The 21808-nt window shown below is 43.0% G+C and overlaps 1 protein-coding gene across 1 annotated transcript in view; it reads right to left on the bottom strand.

Moving 5' to 3' along the window:
• The window catches only part of HADH (hydroxyacyl-CoA dehydrogenase), a 128020-nt gene that overhangs the window by 5456 nt on the left and 100756 nt on the right, over positions 1 to 21808 (bottom strand). The window contains exons 5-7 of the mRNA XM_033956337.1: positions 15838 to 15927; positions 12309 to 12381; positions 4605 to 4721 (exon numbers count right to left, since the gene is read on the bottom strand). Coding sequence (XP_033812228.1) covers positions 4605 to 4721; positions 12309 to 12381; positions 15838 to 15927 — 280 coding nt within the window. The remainder of the gene's footprint in view (positions 1 to 4604; positions 4722 to 12308; positions 12382 to 15837; positions 15928 to 21808) is intronic.

The raw sequence follows: 21808 nt of genomic DNA on the forward strand, positions 1-21808 counted from the left end.
CAAGCTGCACCAAGTGCCTTCCCTTCCACCGTGGTGTGGAAGTCGAGCCCACCATTTTTCCCTTCCAGTCTGGTGCAGGTTGGGTAGGAGGATGCTTGCTCCGCTTCATACAGGTCCTTGCACTCCACACATCCCACCACATCCTCCTCCTGCCATCTCCGTTCTAAGCATATTAACATGAGACCTGGTTTGCCTTGCTCCTCTTACAGTTAAAGCTGTATACACCAACAGTTTAAGCTGGCAAGGCAACCCCACCACATCACATATAAAGCTTCTAATCTTAAGGAGAACAGAGGAAGTGCCTGGTAATGAAAGATAGAAGCAAAAAAAGAAACAAAATTGTATCTTTAATGGGGCAACAACTCTGTTATCTGTCCCCATGCAAGCTCATCTGTGTTCAGCCAGGTGCTTTACTAATTATGATGTACACCAGCAGACTAAGCTGGCAAGAAGGGAGTTTTTTTTACATGTGTGTACAGTACAATAGAAATGAACAAAAGTCACTACAAGCTCTTAGTACCCATTGTATGCAAAAGAGACAATTTAATTACTATATATGCGCCAACTTCATGTATATCACAATTCTTTAGGAACCAAACCTGGAATGCCTCCTCCTGGGCAAACTGCTTTCTAAGGGCTAGATTCAAAGCGCAAACCAATCGTGTACTGATCGGTTTGCGACCCCTTTACTATCAAATTTCCATCCGGCCTGATTCACTTACCTCTCCTGCGATCCACTTCGAATCCGTGCATGCAAATGAGGTGAAACACATGCAAAGTAGGCTGGGACGCGACTCACAACACCAAATTTCTGATCCGACTGGGCTGGCCAATCACCTGAAGAAGCGACTGCTGGGGACCAGTCGAAAACGTCTTTCCGACTGGAAACCCTGTCTCTGCCCTGCAATCTCTACCTGCCTGCTCGCCCCGAATGCTGCCCTGCTCTTCCTCAATCTTCCCCGAATCTCTCCTGTTGCATCGCCGTTCTCCTGCCCTTCCCCGCCCAGCAAACCCGTGGGTTTAACCCGTGGGTTTAAAGTGGGTTAAAACCACGGGCTTGCAGGGCTTCCTAGTTTTGTTATTGTAATTTTTATGAAGTCCCATTGTTTGAATAAGGAGTTTCCTCAGAGGTTCCATTTATAATTCCCATAGAAACAGTACTGATGGCTGGAGAGATTCCTGTAGAGACAAGGGAACGTTTCAGCGTAACTTTAAGCTACTCTTCACGAAACTGGGCAGCTTGCCTAAAATTCTTTACAAGGTTTTCAGTCTAAAGAGTACACTCCCTTGCCATTTGAAAGGCATGCAGAGAAAATATGCAGAGAAAACCACGGGCTCTTCTTGTCTGGCAGGACTGTCTCAAACAAACAAAAAAAAAAGGGTCGCATCTCAGACGGGCATGCGCAGACCATCTACAGATGGTCTGCGCATGCGCGGGGATCGCTATAGAGCGATCTGTGCAGGCAGATGGGGGCGTTCCTCCGATCACCCCTAAGTGCATATTTTTCGTTCCTGAATTCATCAGGCAGGTTAGTGAATCCAGGCCTAAGACCCTGCAGCTTAGTGCCATATAGTAAAAATGCAATAATTAAAAAAACAGAACTCCACACAAATAGGACATACAACTACTATCGTATTTTTCTGACCATAAGACGCATCCCAAAAAGGGTGTGTGTCTTATGGACCGAATATACTGCGCCCTCCCCCCCAGTACCTTTTTTTAGTGGCGGTGGTCCAGTGCGGTCTCCTTGACGGCTGACTTTGTCTTATAAGATCGATGCGCAACCTTTGCGCTTCCTGCCTGATCGCGAGACACTGTAATTGGCTACAGTCAGCGCAAAGGTCGCGCTCCTGCATTGTGCGTCACTCTAAGACAAAAGCAGCAATCCTGGAGACCATGCTGGACCACCGCCACTAAAAAAGGTACCTGGGGGGCTTTGGGCTGCTGGCTTCCCAGCACCAGAAACACCAGACCACCTGACACACCTACGTGTAGAGGAGGAAAATCCAAGAAGAAAATAAAAATTTGGTTCAAAATTTTTTTTCTTCTTGGATTTTCCTCCTCTACAGGTGGGTGCATCTTAAGGTCTGAAAAATATGGCAATTTGCTTGTCAATTAAAAGCAATTGTTTACGAAAAGAGTGAAGAACAAGAGTGTGCAACATCTTGGCTTAACTTTTGCTATAGTTGAATTTCCAGCTTTCTGAAGAGAAAAGCAGAGTGTGCTAAGCAGGCTTTCTGGAACATTACTTGCCCCCTCCACAAGATTCATTTGACATGCAGTCTATTTTCCTGCCGATCAGCTACAACAGCGTTTCTCAACTTCTTCAAGCCAAATACCCCCTAAGCCTAAGCTCTGCCCCAGACCTACCCCCATAATAATACTAACTGTAATGCAATTTCTTCCATCCATTTTTCATACACACACAATATTATCTTATTAATGCATAATGGTAACCACAAAATAAAACCCCCACAAAGCACACTGTACGCAGAGAAAATGTTAATCATCATCTATATTCGAGGAGGTATTTCAAAGAGGTCAAGGCAGATGACTTTAAAATATGCAATCAGTAACAACTATAGAAAAATAGACAAATAAAGAGCAAAATATAGACAGCAGATATAAATTCACAAAACTGACACAGTTTGATGACTAAACTGAAAATAAAATAAAATTATTTTTCCTACCTTTGTTGTCTGGTGATTTCATGAGTCTCTGGTTGCATTTCCTTCTAACTGTGCATACCATATTTCTTTCTTTCTGCCTCCTGCAAGCTTCCTCTCCTCTGGACTTCATTCCTTTCCCCAACCAACATCTCTCTCTCTCTCTGTCCCTCCACGAGTCCAACTTTTCTTCCTTTCTCCTCCACCCCTATTGGCAATATGTCTCCCTCTCTCTCTCTCACTGTCCCCCTGTCTTGAGAGATCCAGGCCTCTTTCCTGCCCCCTCTACTGCCACATCCAACATTTCTCCCTCTTATGTCCTTCAAGATCCTGAAGGGTATAGAAAAGGTAGACAGGGACAGATTTTTCAGATTATGGGGAACCACAAGTACAAGGGGGCACTCAGAGAAATTAAAAGGGGACAGGTTTAGAACAAACGCCAGGAAGTTCTTTTTCACCCAGAGGGTGGTGGATACATGGAACGCACTTCCAGAGGCTGTGATAGGCTGGAGCACGTTACAGGGCTTCAAAGAAGGTTTGGATAGGTTCCTAGAGGATAAAGGAATTGAGGGGTACAGATAGGAGTAGAGGTAGGTCATAGGGATAGTCAGGGACCACTGCTCAGGCAATAGGCCTGATGGGACGCCGCGGGAGCGGACCGCTGGGCGAGATGGACCTCTGGTCTGCCTCAGCGGAGGCAATTTCTTATGTTCTTATGCCCAGGATAATGTGCATTTTTCACCACTGCCCACCAGTCCCATGCCCATTTCTCCTATCACGCCTCTCCAGAAAAATGCCACATTTCTCTCTATCACTATGTTCAACATTCCTCCACCTTGCATCCCCTTCAATCTGCCCTCTCCACTACCATATCCAACATTTCTCCCTCTCATCCTTCTATTCCCCATGCATCTCTACCTCATTCCTCTCTTTATGCCCAATTTTCCTTTCTTCCTTTCTCCATGTGCACCATCTCTCACTCACACTCATGCCCATCAATTCTCCCTTTCTATTCCCTCCCTTCTGTGTCCAATGTTCATGACCCTTCCCTTCCTTCTGTGTCAAGTTTGTACCCCCACCCAGCTTTGTCCCAAAATTAAGTTACACGCTGTGGATCCCTGCCTTCCCTGCCCACCCGCACTCCCCTCCTCCCCTGAAGCAGACCCATCCACAAAAAGGGATCCCTGCCCGCCCACCCCCTGCTGAAGCAGCTGCTGGGGATCCCTCCCTCCCTCAATGTCTGCCAGCCAGCTGCACCACCCCCCACCCCTACACTGGTACTTCGTTGGAGCCAGGCTCGCTCCATCCTCCTCCAGCAGCAACTCTGTGCAGGGACGGCGTGTGCAGCAATTCACACATTTCACAAGCCTTCCCTCCGACGTCAATTCTGACATCAGAGAGAAGGTTCTGGGCCAGCTACGCAGTGTGAATCGCTGCCTGTGTACCTACACAGAGTGCTACGGGGGAGGAGGGAGCCAGTCCTGCTCCAATGAAGTAAAAGGGTCGGCTTCGGGGGTTTGGTGGGGTGTAGCGGGCCGGCAAACAGGGAGGCAGCAGCTTCAGCAGCGGGTGGTCAGGCAGAGAGGGATCCCTGGCAGCGGACAGGTCATGTACCCCCAAGGGTAAGCGTACTGCGTGTTTAGAAACACTGAGCTACAAGATACACAAAAAATACACCTCATTCCAAAAATAAACTTACTTGCATAGTATATCGAGATAGCTCTATGTGCGATAGCTTTGGAATAAACCAATGATCCACAAAGATTATAGAAGTCTTATCTTACTGACCACAAAGTTCTTGGTCTGGGAAAGTAGGCCAGCTCCTAACTGCTTGACATTATTTTTTACAAGTGGAAAACTGTTTCAGCTTCAGGATTTGGCTGCCGTGTCTTTATGCAATTACATTTTACTGCAAGTTGAAGGCATGCAGCACCTACCTTCAATGATGAATTTACAAGTATCCAAGCCAACATAATCCAGCAATTCAAATGGACCCATGGGATAACCAGCACCCAGTTTCATGGCAACGTCTATGTCCTCCTTTGAAGCATGCCCTAGAAAAAGCATTCAATTCATTTAATAAATTTATAGCCTGCCTGTTATACAGTACTTCTAAGTAGGTTCCAACACCATTTATTATTAAAAATGATATACAGTATTCAAAGATATTTCTATTAGTTAAAGTAATGCAGGCTTAGGAGAGGGACACAAGGGTTTTGTGGGTATACAGAAGAAAACCATGGTATACCCTGTGATGCTGAGGGACAGGAAGGGGAAATCTTTTTTGGAGTGAGTGCTTTCATTCCTTACTGTTGCAACAAGTTATATATGTTTGATCTCTATATTTGTATTACTGTTACCGTATTTTCATGCATATAACGCGTGCGTTATACACGATTTTACAAACTGAGAATAACCTTGCGTGAGCACGTTGTACAAATTTTTTTTACATAGTTCCCCCCCGACGTCCAATTCATCACACCGAAGGACCGCTCGCATCCCCCAGCCTTCCCCCCCCTTCCGCATGGAGAAGCTGCCTACTGTTGTTTCCCGATGCCAGTGAGCCCTGCTGCTTCCTCTGCCGGCGGTCCTGCCCCTTCTCTGAGCCCTGCGCTGCGCTGCTTCCTCTTCAGACGGTCCCGCCCTTTCTCTGACGTCAGGGGCGGGACCGCGGCAGAGGAAGCAGCGCAGCGCAGGGCTCAGAGAAGGGGCGGGACTGCCGGCAGAGAAAGCAGCAGGGCTCACTGGCATCGGGAAACAACGATAGGCAGCTTCTCCATTTGGGGGGGGGAAAGCTGGGGGGGTGTGAGCGGTCCTTTGGGGCCAGAGGAGACTCGGGGCAGGGCTGGAAAGTGAGAGTCGGGACCAGAGGAGACTCGGGGCAGGGCTGGAAAGGAGAGTCGGGGCGGCAAGCAGCATGCGCGGTATACACGTGTGTGCGCTATATAAAATTTTTTTTACATATATTTCGGTTTCCCGCGCGCTATACCCATGTGCGCGTTTTACACGGGTGCGCGTTATATGCGTGAAAATACGGTGCTTGTTTTCTTTCAATAAAATTTGATGCAAAATACCGATATACAAACAGATACAGAACTAATGCAATTCACATGTAAAAAAAGAATGTCAATTCTATCGCATTTAGTATTACTGTAATTCCCTCGTCACAGGTCTTCCATTTGCTTTGAAGTGACTGCAGCCTATTCAACTACTTCATAAGGCATGCAAATGTGATCATGCTACACCATCTTATCTCAGAGATAGTTACTAGAATTGACATATTTTAAAAATTTATATCAGGAATGGATGTTATTCAAAAATACCATCCTGGAAGCCCAGACTACATATATTCTATGTACTAAAAAAGGAGGAAGGAAGACCAAACATCAGCCAGTGTGGCTAAGAAGTGAGGTGAAGGAAACTATTAGAGCTAAAAGAGAATCCATTAGAAAGTGGAAGGAGGATCCAACAGAAAATAATTGTAAACAGATAAGGAATGACAAGTCAAATGCAAGGTGCTAATAAGGAAGGCAAAGAGACCCTGAAAGAAGACTGAGCTGGAAGCAAAATCTTTTTTAGGCATATTAAAAGTAAGAACCTGGGAAAAGAATCAGTTAGACTGCTAGACAACTAAGGGATAAAAGGGGCTTTCAGGGAAGACAAGATCATAACAGAGATTAAATGAATTCTTTGCTTCGGTCTCCACCAAAGAAGATGTGGGAGAGATACTGGTGCTAGAAATAGTATTCATTGCTAATGAACCAGAGAAAAACAAATCTCTGTTAACACTGAAAGACTTAACGGGTCAATCTGACAAACTGAACAGTAGCAAATCACCTGGACCAGATGGTATATATCACAAAGTGCCGACAGAATTGAAAAATGAACTTGCAGAGCTATTTTTAGTAATTTATCTTTAAAATCCAGTACTGTTAGACTGGAGGGTGGCCAATGTGATGCCAATTTTTTAAAAGGATGCCAGAGGTGATCCAGGAAATTATAGACCAGCGAGTCTGACGTTGGTGCTCTCAAGGCTAAGTTGTGCCTAGGTTGTTGTGCCATTCATTTTAAACTCTACGGCAGATAAGGGTTTTTGCAGTAAGTGTTATGCAGCATTAGAGAGCCCGATCTTGTTCAACATCTATATAAGAGACTTGGCAGAAGGGCTCCGAGGTAAAATAACATTATTTGCCGATGACGCCAAACTGAGCAATGTAGTGAGCAAAAGCAAAACAGACAATTCAATGCCAGACGACATGATGCACGACCTATTTCTAGTGGAGCGCTGGTCTAGGTCCTGGCAACTCAGTTTTAATGCCAAAAAATGCAAAGTCATGCACCTGGGCAGCCAAAATCCATGCAAGACTTACACCAGGAGTGTCCAATGTCGGTCTTCGAGGGCCACAATCCAGTCGGGTTTTCAGGATTTCCCCAATGAATATACATGAGATCTATTTGCATGCACTGCTTTCATTGTATGCTAATAGATCTCATACATATTCATTGGGGAAATCCTGAAAACCCGACTGGATTGCGGCCCTCGAGGACCGACATTGGACACCCCTGACTTAGACCCTTAATGGCGAGATCCTAACAAGAACTGAAGCAGAACGAGACTTAGAGGTGATCGTCAGTGAAGACATGAAGACTGAAAATCAAGTGAAGCAAGCTTCCTCCAAAGCAAGGCAAATCATAGGTTGCATATGCAGGAGTTTCGTCAGCCGTAAACCTGAAGTCATTATGCCGTTGTATAGATCCATGGTGAGACCGCACCTGGATTACTGTGTGCAATTCTGGAGGCCGCATTACCGTAAGGATGTACTGAGACTGGAATCGGTCCAGAGAATGGCCACCCGGATGGTCTCGGGACTCAAGAATCTCCCATATGAGGAGTGGCTAGGGATGTTACAGCTCTACTCACTCGAGGAACGTAGAGAGAGGGGAGATATGATCGAGACATTCAAGTATCTCACGGGCCACATCGAGGTGGAAGAAGATATCTTCTTTTTCAAGGGTCCCGCAGCAACAAGGGGGCATCCGTGGAAAATCAGGGGCGGGAAACTGCACGGTGACACTAGGAAGTTCTTCTTCACTGAAAGGGTGATTGATCGCTGGAACAGTCTTCCACTTCAGGTCATTGAGGCCAGCAGCGTGCCAGATTTTAAGGCCAAATGGGATAGACATGTGGGATCTATTCGCAGAGTCAGGTAGGGAGGGTCATTGGGATGGGCAGACTAGATGGGCCGTGCCCTTTATCTGCCGTCTATTTCTATGTTTCTAAGGTTTCCTCTGTGTGGAGGATACAGACACAGGGATCATTCTTGCCTCAATGGCAAGTTTGATAAGTACCAAGCAGATTTGTGCTAGTGCTTTAAGACATTTAGGTGTTTTCTTTATAAAATTGGCAAGAAACAGGCATCTTTCCACCAAAAATTAGCAAGAAACAGGCATCTTTCCATCAACTTAGATGCACTGCTACAAAATTACCTATTCTAATAAAAATGTAATCCACGTTAGTACTTGCCATGTCCAAAATTGTTTGTAGATGCACTAATCAAATCAAAGGTTAATTTAAATGAAATTTAGTGTGCACAAAATTTAAGGCATGCTAATGAATCAAAATTCACACTAACAAATGGACACCCAACATTTCAGAAAATTAAGGCCTAACTATTATTTTCAACAGACTGAAGAAAAATGAAAAAGGAAGGTGCCATAAAAAAAAAAGAGAGTTTGTCCCTTTCAGGTAGGCAGAAACAACATTGAAAATATTTCCTGTAGTCAGCTAGCAATGTTCTTGTTTTCTGAACTTCTCCTTGTATGAACTGCATGTTTTCTATCTCCCCCAAAAGATTTATTGGGAACTGTAAAGACCATCCAAAACCATCTTTACATGCTTCATGGTCAATTTTGATATGCGTTGGATCGGGGATCAGCCATGTAAAAGTAAACTGCATGCCACTTTTTTTCCAAAATTTTTTAACAAATTAACTCATGCCACCACAATACAAATGCACAAACCGTAAGATTTATTAAGATTCAATTTGCCAATACAAATGTACAATATATGCGAGTTATTACATTTTAACAATGCTTAGTCTCGGTGGTTTCCTTGTACACCTATTTTGGAAGATAAGTTACCAACCAGACACTAACAAGCCAAAATAAATTGACCCCAAAAATCCAAGAGAAAACTAAAAAAAACTCTGTGGAGCAACAATGATCCTGAAACCTATAGGACCTAGTCCTCCGACTGCACAGGACCCAACACGGTCTGCATTTCGACAAAGCTTTGGATTTAGCAGCATCTTTTTTCACAGTTCAGTTTTTCCACATATTTATTACCATAGGACACTTAGGGACACCTGAGGAAGACATTTTGTCGAAACGCGGACCATGTTGGGTCCTGTGCAATCAGCGGACTAGGTCCTATAGGTTTTTATGTGGATTATTTCATCTTTCTGTGGAATGTTTTGATGCGCATTTGGAACTTTGTGTCTTTATTAAAGTCCATTTTAGGATCATCATTGCTCCACAGAGTTTAGTTTTCACCAACCAGACACTGTCATCTGGATTCTAGGACATGCTTCAGAGATTTCGGCTGTCAGTTGATTATGAATGGAATTTAATGTGTTGCTGATTAAAAAAAATATATATGCTTACAGTAATAACTTGTACCAAAAGCTGACAGAAGAGGAACTGCAACCTTCATTGCAGAGAATTTTGCTAGCATTGAGACCAATCAGTACCGATATGTAAAAAATTGGTATCATTTTCCATCAATACCTCTCTCATCTCGTTAAACTTGATGAGCCATAATTTTTTTTTTTTTAATAAATCTTAATTCAGTTTTTAAGCTCACAATAAGTCTAACACAAATACAATCATTTTATATTTTAACATTACTTATTATATCATCAAATTATAGCTTTCAACAAATATCCCCCTTCCCTTATATCCAACAATTAATCATAAGCAGAAGAAATCATAAAATATTCCCACCCTAGACGTTTATGAACAAAAGGGAATGAATATCTATTCTATGCAATAATTTCAATCTTTACAGTATCTTGTTAATGGCTCCCAAATAACCTGAAATTTCTTAAAATTTCCTTGCTGCATAACAATTATCCTTTCCATTTTGAACAAAGAGTTCCACCAAAAGCTATAATTCAGCCTATCCCAATTTTTTCCAATTATTTGTAATCTGTTGTATGGCAACCCCCGTCATAATGAGTAGAAGCTTATTGTTATTAGAGGATATTTGGCTTTTAGCCCCCATTGACATGCCAAACAATACAGTGTCATAGGATAATGCCACTGGATTATCTAACAAATTATTTATTTGACCCCATATTGATTTTCAAAAAGCAAGAATGAATGGACAATAGAATAACAAATTTTTCTCCCAAATTCCTCTTGTAGCAGTACAATGTCCCAGCTTCAAGATGACAGTGCCAGCATCTATTAGATTTAGAGCTATCCAACTTCTGTAAACGAACCGGGGTCCAAAATGCTCTATGTAACAGAAAAAAACAAGTTTGTCTCATAGATGCCAACACTGTACATCAAATTACTGCATCTCAATGGCTACGTATTTGGGCTTGGAGGATGAGATGTACAGTTTCGGCATCTACGAGATGAGCCATAATTCTGAGCTTTGAAAACTAACCACTTCCAAGAAACTCAAAGCACTATAGTTCCAAATTATTTTCCACTGCCATGGATCCATGTTTAAGCATACAGTATTTTGTGCCCAGAGAAGGCTTGTTAACTCTAAATTTTTCTCCCAAATTCCTCTTGTAGCAGTACAGTGTAACACAGCAGATCTTATTATTCCATTTGGAAAGATCTTCCTGAAAAAGTTTCCATTTCCTGCAAAATGACCACCATTTCTTCATGCTGTGTCTTATCTTGCAAGCTGACATTTGACATTTAAATGTGTTGAAATTTGGTTAAGAACCTGATTTAAAAGCCATTTTTGGATTCCTTAAGATCTGGTATCTTTTTGTAACTACACCAATGAGAATTTGATCTGCCTTACTGAATAACTTGGGAGACTTGACTGTTGCTGGTACTAAGGGGTGAGATAGTGTGTTGCTATTATGCTTCCTAAAAGTAGTTGACACCACCTCTTTCATAGGATTTTTGAGAATATAAGATGTTCCAGGGGAGGGGGGAGAAGGAGGATATTCTATTGGCTATATTCATTTCCAAGGTTGTTCATGTTACTTGAGCTTCATTTATTATGTGTTGATGACTCAAATCTCACCTTAAAAGCCATTTTGGCCTCCAGTTGCAAATAGTCCTGACCAAGTTCCTTAACAAAAAATTTGACATCACAACACTCAATAAATTTGGCAAGAACTTTGCCTCTGCTCACCCACTGAACATTACAGTGCATAACAAGATTGCACTTAAGTGACTTTTATTTCTTCTAGTAAAATTTTAAAGCACCTGTGGGTCAATGACGAGTAGGCTGCGATTGCATTTACAAGTTGTGTCACAAACAATAGTATTGGGAGTATTTAATTAAAATTTATGCACAAGTTTTTAATATCATTGTTGCCTCCTTCATCATTTTACAGACCGATAACCCGGGCTATAATATTTTGGCCTGTTGTGGTTCCTGTCATATTATCAACAGAACACACCTCCTCCATAATTGCTGTTTTGAAGAATAAAATCATGCAATTAGCTTTAAACATAAGACATAATTTCTATCAGTACTAGGGCTGTATGTACACTGAATAAAATGTTTAATCATAAGATCACAGAAAGTGCCCCCTCATTTCCTCCTGTATAGTGTAATATATAGATAGCAGACAAATTCTCAAAACTGACATTCCAATTTAATTCCCTCCTCCTCCCATGGTTGGATCTCTCCCTCCTCCTTCTCTCCCTCTGACCTTTTTTAGCCTGCCAGCAATGCTAGTGATTAAAGCAGAGCACTGCCGGCTCCACAGACTCATGGTCTCTTGAGTCTCCGCTACACTGGAACAGGAGGTACTGTAGCATAAAATGATGTAACTTCCTGTTCCAGTATAGCAGGGACTCAAGAGTATACAGAGACTGTGGATCTGGCTAGCCTGCAGGCGGTGTTCTGCCGTAAATCACTAGCACTGCTGGCAGCTATGAAAGGTCAGGAGGGAGGAGATGTGGTGGCAGCAAGGCAGAGATGAGGTGGTAAGGGGATCTGCATTAGTGTGCATTAACATTTTTTATGCATTAAAATTTTGAATGAACATTAAACATTTAACGCATTAAGTGTGCAGCCCTAATTCTCATCTAAAGTCAAACTTAAGGCACCATACTTTGTGATATCAGTTTTTAATTAGAACAATAATGTCATATGAACTTCAGAGGGCATATTGTGAATTCAAGATAAAAAATGTCATTTTTGTTTGCAAAACCTTCAGACAGATATAGGGTAAGATGTGTTCTTCAAATGCTTCCCCCTTTAAATCTTTTTTCACATTATTATAAGTAACGCTACAGTACATACAGGTTGCATGATATTGTTGCAGAAGGGGAAATTGACACTATTGCAGTAAGAATGTTCAGCAATTAGTGAAGAGATTTCCAACAGATCAAAACTTCAGGTTAAGCATTCACAAAATGTCTCTTCAATTCACACATACCTTTCTCATGGAGCCGAATAGCTTCTAACATATATGGCACAAGAAGACGATTTACAACAAATCCAGGAGTATCCTGTAAGCACAAAATAGTGTGTATTACCAATGGATGTTATAGAATTCAATGGTTTTCCAAACAGACTAAAACGGTGCCCTGAGCAGTTACAGAAGAGGAAGAAGCAGAAATTTCCAATATTATGGCCAGTTTAAGGGCAGAATGAAGTGCATCTCTAATGACATGGCCAGCTTCTAGGGCTAGACCCTGCTATTAGTGTAGCAGCAGTGTGGCATCCCAGCAGCTTCCATCTTGCTTGGCTGTGCCCAAAATATATTAACAAGGGATTACTCTAATAATTTTATTCAAAAACTACCGTAAGGACCAAGGGTCAAGCTCTATAGATAATTAGATGCAATACGCTGCAAGAAAGACTTACGATTAGGTTCTTACCTCGATAATCTTCTTTCTTGTAGATATGTCTCATGGTCCTGAATGCTAGGGTTTTGCATCTGAAACCACAAGTTGCTTGCAGAATATTGTCAATTATCTTTTCAACTCCACCTCCTTCCCAGGGACCTGTTCCTACCCCCCCCCCTTCCTCAGTTTGTGGAAAAGCATGCAATAGCAATGTAATGAAAGACATAACCCAGAAGGAAGGAAAATGTGGAAAAATCTCCAACATTACAATTTTATTCTACTCTGTAACAAACATTTATTAACATTATAACATTCAAGCAACTGATCAAAACAGATACAGAAACTGTGTGCAACCAGCAATAATCTTATATAGAGCTTCCTATTCACTTTTAGACCAAGTCCTATTTATACATTTACTTTTAGATCAAATCTTACCTAAAAAAAAATTATTTTTAATACCCTTCCTGATGCTGTTCTTCCCTCAATGTTTTTCTTTTTTTTTTTTTTTTTAACAATTGTAATTTATCCCTGCCTTCCTTATGTATCTCCAATTCACTATGGATATGACTGTATGTTTATTGTTTTTAAATGGTTTTATTTGTCCCCCCAAATTATCATCGTTATACGCATTGAAAATACTTGATATTGCATTCAAATCAAAATTTCAATAAACTTGAAACTCGCGTGTCCTGCTATCAAGCAGACAAACAAAACTTCACGTTCCTGAGTTTTCCTTTTTCTTTTTTAAACCATCTCAGAGCATCTGAAACACAGAGAATTCTCCAAATTCTGATTGATCTTAAGACATCAGGGAGGTGAAGCCCACTAAAAGGGAGGGGGCTTCAGGACCAGTAGACACATCTACTAGAAAGGAGATTAACAAGGTAAGAACCTAGGGGAAAATTCTCAAATATTGACGGAAAAATTCAACAGGCCACTGTTGTGGCCGCTACTGTGGCGATTTCAAAAAGGCGAACCATTCTTAAAAAACTGCGCATGCAAATGAGGTTTGCTGAGGGCTGCTAAATTTGCACGTGCCTATCGATGGTGATAGCAATCAGCACATGTGCAGAATAAACCCACAAATTAAAAAATAAAAAATGCCCCAAATTGAAGATTGGCAGGAGAGATGCCCACTTCCTCCCGCTGCCGTTAAGCAAACCCCCCCTCCCCTCAGCAGAGAGATGGATGCCCACTCCCTCCTGCTGCCGTCAAGCATCCCTCCCACCAAGGCAACAGGAGAAATGCCCACTCCCTCCCGCCGCCAAGCAACACCCCTACCTCCCTACCTTGTTCACGAATGCCAGCCAGAAGGATGCCTACTCCCTCCGACCAGCAGGCCCATCTCTTCAAAATGGCAGACCTTCCCCTCCCCAGTACATCCTAGGATCTCACTCGGTAGTCAATGTTAATTGTTTACCATCTTGAGATCCCTTCTACGACATCGATATTCAGTTGAATCCATTTTTTTCTTCCACCTACACCATATTTCCTGTGCCAGACAATCCCGACAGCTGGTAAGATGTGTTCCTGGGATACGCCAGGAAGGGGCCTCAGGCTCTGATTGGCCCAGGTTGCTTAAGGCCCATCCTAAGATATATGGGCCAATCAAAGCCTTATGCCCCTCCCTAGATGCACTAGGGAAGGGCCTAAGGCTCTGATTGGCCCAGGTTGCTTAAGGCCAATTCTACGAGAGGGGCCTTAAGCAACTGGGCCAATCAGAGTCTTAGGCCCCTCCCTGGTGCATCCCAGGATGCACCGGGTAGGGAAAGGCCCACCATTTTGAAGAGGCTCTGAGTTGAAATTTGGGAGGAGCAAAGATTTTACCTATAGCTTTCACTGAGAATGTTTAAATGAGTGTTAGGCAGCAGTTTTAATATACCGCCAATAACGTGGTGATTGAAGAGGATTTGAACTTCCTGCCTAAGGTGTTAGCTGTGCTGAGAATATGCAAATTAGTACTCAATAATGGTTTGTGTGTGTGTAATCAGAATGTAGTTAATGTATTTATGTGGTCAAAAAAAGAAAGGGGGGTTAATGATTTGGGGGGGGGTTGTATTGTAGTAGGTGACCCCTCCTCATAAAGCCCAAAACAGCAAAACGAGTCGGAGGGAGTCCTTTATAGTATACACTTCCCCCTCCCCATTCGCGGTTTCTGCACTCGCGATTTCACATAATTGCGATTTTTTTCTGGGGAGGGGGAAAATTTAAAAACCCATATTTTTTACCTCCCTGCCGCCTTCCCGGCCTTACCTGATGGTCTAACGGACTTTCGGGGCAGGAGCAAACTTCCTACGCTCCTGCCCCGTGCAGATCGCCATGAGGAAATGGGTGTAGGGAGTTCCCGTCGTAGTCTCGCCTCATGGCAATCTGCATGGGGCAGGAGCGTAGGAAGATCGCTCCTGCCCCGAAAGCCCTCTAGACCACCAGGTAAGGCCGGGAAGGCGGCAGGGAGGTGGGGGTGGGTCAGAGCCGGATAATCGCGGTTTTTCGCCATTCGTGGTCTGGCTCTGCCCGTATCCCCTGAGAATAATGAGGGAGAAGTGTAAATGGTTTTGGGTGATAATGCACAGGAGACAAGGCAGACCACTGAAGAAGTGGACTGCCAGTCACGCAAGATACGTAGATAAGTACAAAAGTAAATTTTATGAATTTATACTTTGAATGGGATCCAATATAGAGCAGCTGTGTGACAAGAGAGGGCGGTTCAGGGACATTGGTGCAGCTATGATGGCCCTGTGATAACCCTTGCCTAACCTGTGGCATTTTGGTTATGGGCCTGAGTACATCATATCACTTAAAATATTTTTTCATTTGAATAATCTGAAGCTGGATTCGTGTGTGTGTGTATGGGGAGGGGGGGCGTAATTTCATGCATATTCATTAGAGATATCTTGAAAACATGACTGGTTGGGGGGCCCCTAGGACAGGTTTAAGAATCACTACTATAGAACATGACCTATTCTTAGAATTATTCATGTGCTAGATATGTTTTGGACCCTTTAGCAAAGAATGAAGCCCTCCTGCCTAGAGCAAAACAAGGTCAAAACACATGAAATGCTCTTCCAGAGTAACAGAAATCAGCAGATATGAACTCAGCCCTTCTGTTCCACTCACCTGACAGACCACAGGAATCTTTCCTAAAGCCTTGCTGAAATCCATCAGAGAATCAAATGTCTTCTGACTGGTCATCGGCGTCTTGATTACCTGACATTTAGATTCAAATAAAGAATTAACATTCTAATTTTAGCTGTTTTGGGCTTTCCAAAAGTCTAAAATTATACAGTATTTTGCGTCCAAAAATCAGCCAGCTCAATGTTCTAGATTAGCACTCATTTAGGGCCCCATATGACAACGCTGCGGTAGCGAATACCATTGCGGCAAGTGCAATGCAGCCCACAGGAACTGAATGGGCTGCATTGCATTTGCCACATGGGAATTGCTACCATGGCTTTACAAAGAGGGCCCTTAGTCACATCATTTGATACACTGCCCAAAATATATAGTGTTTGGGGCCAGTCACAGTGGTTTACAATATGTCAGAGCATAATGATAAAGTACAATTATCTTAAACATTAATAAACCTTAAATTATAGCAAAATTAGGTCAAGTTAAAATAGACCACAAATCTGTCGCATGAAATAGCAAACTCAACACATAACAGCCACAGGTTCACAACTCCAACATAACACAGGGCAGACAAAATGAGACAAAAATGGGATTTTGAGTTATTGTGAGCTATCTATCCCTTCTGTTCCCCCAAAGGCTTGTCTGGAGAAAATAAAGTTTTAAGGTTTTGTTTAAAAGATTCTAGTTGATTTTTCAATCAAGTGGAGGGAATTCCATAAAGCTGGTGCTCAAAAGTAAAAGGCAGATTCTCTCAACATCTAGGCATGTTCTGGGAAATTCAAGAACAAGTCTGTTTTGGCTTTGTGACTTAAGCGGATGGTAAGGAATAAGTAGGTTAGCCAGACACTGAGGTTTACCATATTGTAGTGCTGCCCGATTTCTAATTTGAATCGAATCATCTGATTCAAATTGGTGAAACGATTCGAATAGATTTACTTTTAAAAAAAAAATCAGCCTCCCAATTCGGTGACTGACCCTCCCCTCACCCCCTAAAGCAGGAGCGTCTTCCCCCTGGCATCCCGCTCTTACCTAAATTACTGGCAGCCTGCAGAGAGGATTGCCGGTGCTTTAGTGATCCTTGCAGGCTGCCATCGGCCTCCACAGCTGTCCTTCCCTCTGTCGCAATCCTGTCCCTGACGTCAGAGAAGGGGTGGGGCCACAGCAGACGGAAGGACAGCTGCGGAGGCCGATGGCAACCTGCAAGGATCACTAAAGCACTGGCGATCCTCTCTGTAGGCTGCTCCGCTACAGTGGGAGGCCAGGGGGGAAGCTGGGGGAACATGCAGGCCTTTGAAGGGTGGTGCAGGCCTTCAGGAGGGAGAACAGCCCATGCCTTTGGGTGGGGAGAACAGCCCAGGCCTTCAGGGGGGGAACAGCCCTTCAGTGGGAGATTCAGGTCTTCAGGGGAGGGAGTCCTGGTGTAAAAGTACACGGAGGGAGGGAGCGAAGGGGGGGGTTCAAAGAGACATGCATATGCCGGACTGGGGGGGGTGTTGAAATAATGTGTCTAAAAACAGAGAAGAGGGAGCGAGATGGTGGACAAAGGGATTTAGGGAGGGAAGGAACAGAAATGAAGATAAGTTGGACACAAGGGATGGTGTAGATGGGGGTAGAGATACTGGATAGGAGGGTAGTTGGGAAGAGAATGGGAGAGGGAGGTGGGGAAGGAGGGAGAGATGCAGGATGAAAGGGTGGTTGAGAAAAGGAGAGATGGTGGATCTGGGGATCATAGGGTCCATTGCTGCAGCTGCAGGGATGGAGACAAAAAAAAAAAGGAAAGATACCAGACCTCCGGGGAGGGAAGGGAAACGGAAGGGGAGGACAGAGATGGAAGATGGATGGTTAGCATGGAAAAAGAAGAAAGAAGGAGGAGACCATGGCAAGTGAGTTATCAGAAGACAACCAGAGCGTGGGACCAACATGATTTGAACAATGACCAGACAACAAAAGGTCAAAAAAATAATTTTATTTTCTGTTTTGTGATTACAATATGTCATTTTTGAAATGTGTATCCTGCCAGAGCTGGTGTTAGACCGCGAATGTGAGCTAGGATTTAACAGAGAGTGGAAAAGTCTTTTTTGTTTATTTTGTTTACACCACAGTGCCAGTGTGGGTAGGAGAGGACAAAGGGGGTGAAGAGATTATAAAAGGGGTGAAGAAGTTATAAAATAAACCCACCAGGATGTTTGAAAAACACACCCAATTGGGCAGGCTGAATCAAATCAAATTTTTTCCTGAATCAGGCAGCACTACCATAGTGTAATGCAGGAGTGCCCACAAATTTTGGGCTCGCGAGCTACTTTTAAAATGACCAAGTCAAAATGATCTACCAACAATAAAATTTTTAAAAAGCACAAAGCACACTGTACACAGAGAAAATGTTAATTATCATTTATATTCTGCATGGAGCTGCGCTGAATACCCTGCGCTGCTCTCGATGCTCATAGGCTCCCTGCGCTAAAAAACGCTATTGCGGTTTAGTAAAAGAGGGCCATAGGGCAAAATATAGACAGCAGATAAAATTCTCAAAATGGACACATTTTGATCACTAAACTGAAAATAAAATCAAAATCATTTTTCCTACCTTTGTTGCCTGGTGATTTCATGAGTCTCTGGTTGCACTTTCTTCTTGACTGTGCATCCAATATTTCTTCCCTTCTTTCAGCCTCCAGACCTCATTCCCTTCCCCCAACTTTTTCTTCCTCTCTCCCTGTCCTCCTCCCCTTTCTTTCTTTCCGTCTTTCTTTCTGTCTCCCTGCCCCCCTTTTTTTCTGTATGTCTATCTTTCTCTCTCCATGCCCCCTTTCTTTCTTTCTGTCTCCCTACCCTCCCCCAAGCCACCGCCAACGCAAACACAAAGAGGATACTGAAGCGCCAGACCGACCAACCTTTTCCACCCAACGTCAATCCTAAAGTCAGAGAAGAAGTTCCTGGCCAGCCAGGCAGCGAATGGGCTCCGCGATCAACTTTTTGTGCACCCCTGGTATAATGCTTGTATGTATGAACGAGTACACTTCTCCCTCCATATTCGAAGCAATAGGGGATTAACAGACCCACGAATACAGAAAAACCGCAAATAACTTTTGCATTACGTTATTTGCGGTTTTCTATTAAAAACCCTCATGAATATATGAAACTGCAAATAACATACGCACTTTCGGTAGCACCTAAGTCTTGCACTTTGTAGCCATAGTGGGAGATGGTGAAGAAAGTGCTGGGAATCAGCAATTTTATCTGTGCAAGATGGGAATCAGCAATTTCTCTGGTGTAATTTGGGGAGAGATGCCAGCAAGCAAAATATCATGAATAATCGAAACCACAAATACAGAGTGAGGAGTGCAGTTTATATTTCATACAGAATGCACAGTGCAATTAGTTAACTTTTCAAGGAGTAGTTAAAAAAATTTAGTGATATGCTATCATAATACCCACCAATCCATTCTCTAAAATATTTCCTAGTTTCTTTCTTAATTGATTTTGTGTTAAAGCTATACTATAGCACACACTGTCTAGAGCTGTACCAAAAATAAGTGAAGCATTCAAAAGCCCAAGATTTATTAAAAGGACAAAGGAGACAAGAAAAGAAGCTGTCTGGATATCAGCACTTATGCCTAAAGGGACTTGCACACCCTCAAAACAGCTCTCCGAGGACAGCAGGCAGATATTCTCACATGTGGATGACATCCACAGAACCCAGTGTGGAGAGTGCAAAAGTGTAACATCACTAAACTTTTTGCAAGTCTCGAGACTGCCTGTACCAGTACCTTCCTGCCTGATGTCAGCTCGCAGAATTATCAGTTCAATTAAAAAACAAAAAAAAAAGCTAAGAAGCAACTAGGAGAGGTCGGAGGATTGCGAGAACCCTGCTGTTCTCAGATAACCTAGGACAAGCAGGCAATATATTCTCACATGTGGAACTCCCTAGCTACCAGGGTCATACTTAGGATCATAGAGAAAACAAAAGGTTTAGAGAGAAGTTGTCATTTAAATAGAGAATAGATTCTACAGAACTGCTTGGCCAAACTGACTATCCTGCCTGGAATGATTATCCAAAACAGTAGTGGAATGGAATGTATAAACTGAGGACTAGGTGGCTGCTTTATAGATGTCCTCTCAAAGGAAGCGGAACATGGGTGAGCTACTGAAATTGCCATTGCTCAAATTTTATGCGCAGCAACACCACTATCTAGTGTCAGCCCAGCCCGAGCATAGCAAAAGGAAATACAGTTTGCCAGCCAAAGTTAGATGGTTCTCTTGGTGACAGAAACTCCGAGGGTTTAATCGAATGAAAGGAACAGTTGAGTGGATGTTCTACGAGGTTTGGTGCGATCCAAATATGTAAGAGTATGTTTACAGTCCAGTGTACAGACTGTATGGACCAGGGTAAGAATGTGGTCTTGGAAAGAAGACAGGAAGAACTATGAATTGATTTAGATGAAATTCCAAGATGATTTTTGGGAGAAACCAGCCTTTCATAGTAGAATGTTCTATAAGGTAGATCTGACACAAGAGCCAATGTGATAGAGGAGAAATACCACTTTCCAAGTTATAAACTTGAGCGATGATGTCTATAGTAGTTCAAACGGTGGTTTTATCAGAAAGGAAAGAATAACATTAAGATCCCAAGCAACTGGAGGAGGCTTGATTGGTGGTTTTGTATGAAAAAGGCCTTTCATGAATCTGGAAACTAAAGTGATGTATAGATTAGATAATTTTTCCCCGTCCCCGCAGGAACTCATTTTCCCATCCCGCCCCACGAGTTTTTTTTCCTGTCCCTGCCCCATTCCTGAATGCTCTGCCCTCATCTGCACAAGCCTCAAACACTTTAAAACCGTAAGTGTTCGAGGGTTGTGCAGTTAAAACAGAGTTTACATGAATGGGGCAGGGGCAAGGATAATGACAAAACTTGTGGGAGCGGGACGGAGAAATTGAGTTCCTGCGGGGACGGGGACAAATTTGTCCCCGTGTCATTCTCTAGTACAGATAATGGCTTTTATCTAGAAGTGAATGAAAAGCTGTAATATCACCAAGATGAACTCTGACTTAAGTAGTTTTGATACTACAGTTGGAAAGGTGTAGAAGAGAGTCCAGAACTGATGGGAGAGAACAAGAGATTGGTGTAATCTCAACTCATTAGATCCAGACTGTGAAGTGAGTCCACTCAAAGCGATAACAGCACTATGTGGAAGGATTTTAGAAGCTTCAATGATGGCTGATAGTGATGTAGAGAACGTGAAAGCATCTATTGATTGGGAGATAGATACCATACTGTTAAGGCTAATGAATATAGAATGGGATGGAGTAGAGATCCTTTGTTCTGTGTCAGCAAAGTTCTACAAATCTGAAGGGTAATGGAGGAGGGGACAATGGTTTTGTCAAGGCCAGTGAGGTGCTATGAATATCATAGTAGCTTGTCCTTGGTGAAGTTACATAGAAACATGATGGCAGATAAAGGCCAAATGGCCCATCTAGTCTGCCCATCTGCAGTAACCATTATTTCTTTCTCTCTGCAAGAGATCCCACGTGCCTATCCCAGGCCCTTATGAATTCAGACACAGTCTCTGTCTCCACCTCTTCTGGGAGACTGTTCCATGCATCTACCACCCTTTCTGTAAAATTTCCCCACGTAGAGAACTGGAGGGAAAGCATAAAGGAATTTGCCATGCCAGTCAAGAAGAAAAGCGTCTAAGATCAGATGATTGGAAGTTTGTGATTGTGGTTGGGATGCAAAGAGATCCACTTGTGAAATTCCTCAATCCTCAAATATCTGCTGTAAAACTGTTGAACTGAATGACTACTCATGAGGTTGCAGGAGTCTGCTCAACTTGTCTGCTAATGCATTCTGTTTTCCTGCGAGACATCACCTTGAGAAATATGTTGTGAGGAATTAGCCAGGACCAGATTTGGATCGCTTCTTGGCAAAGTGGGCAAGACCCCATGCTGCTTTTGTCGATAGTAC

This window comes from Geotrypetes seraphini, chromosome 1 (assembly GCF_902459505.1).
Source record: "Geotrypetes seraphini chromosome 1, aGeoSer1.1, whole genome shotgun sequence".
In the NCBI taxonomy this organism is placed as follows: Eukaryota; Metazoa; Chordata; class Amphibia; order Gymnophiona; family Dermophiidae; genus Geotrypetes; species Geotrypetes seraphini.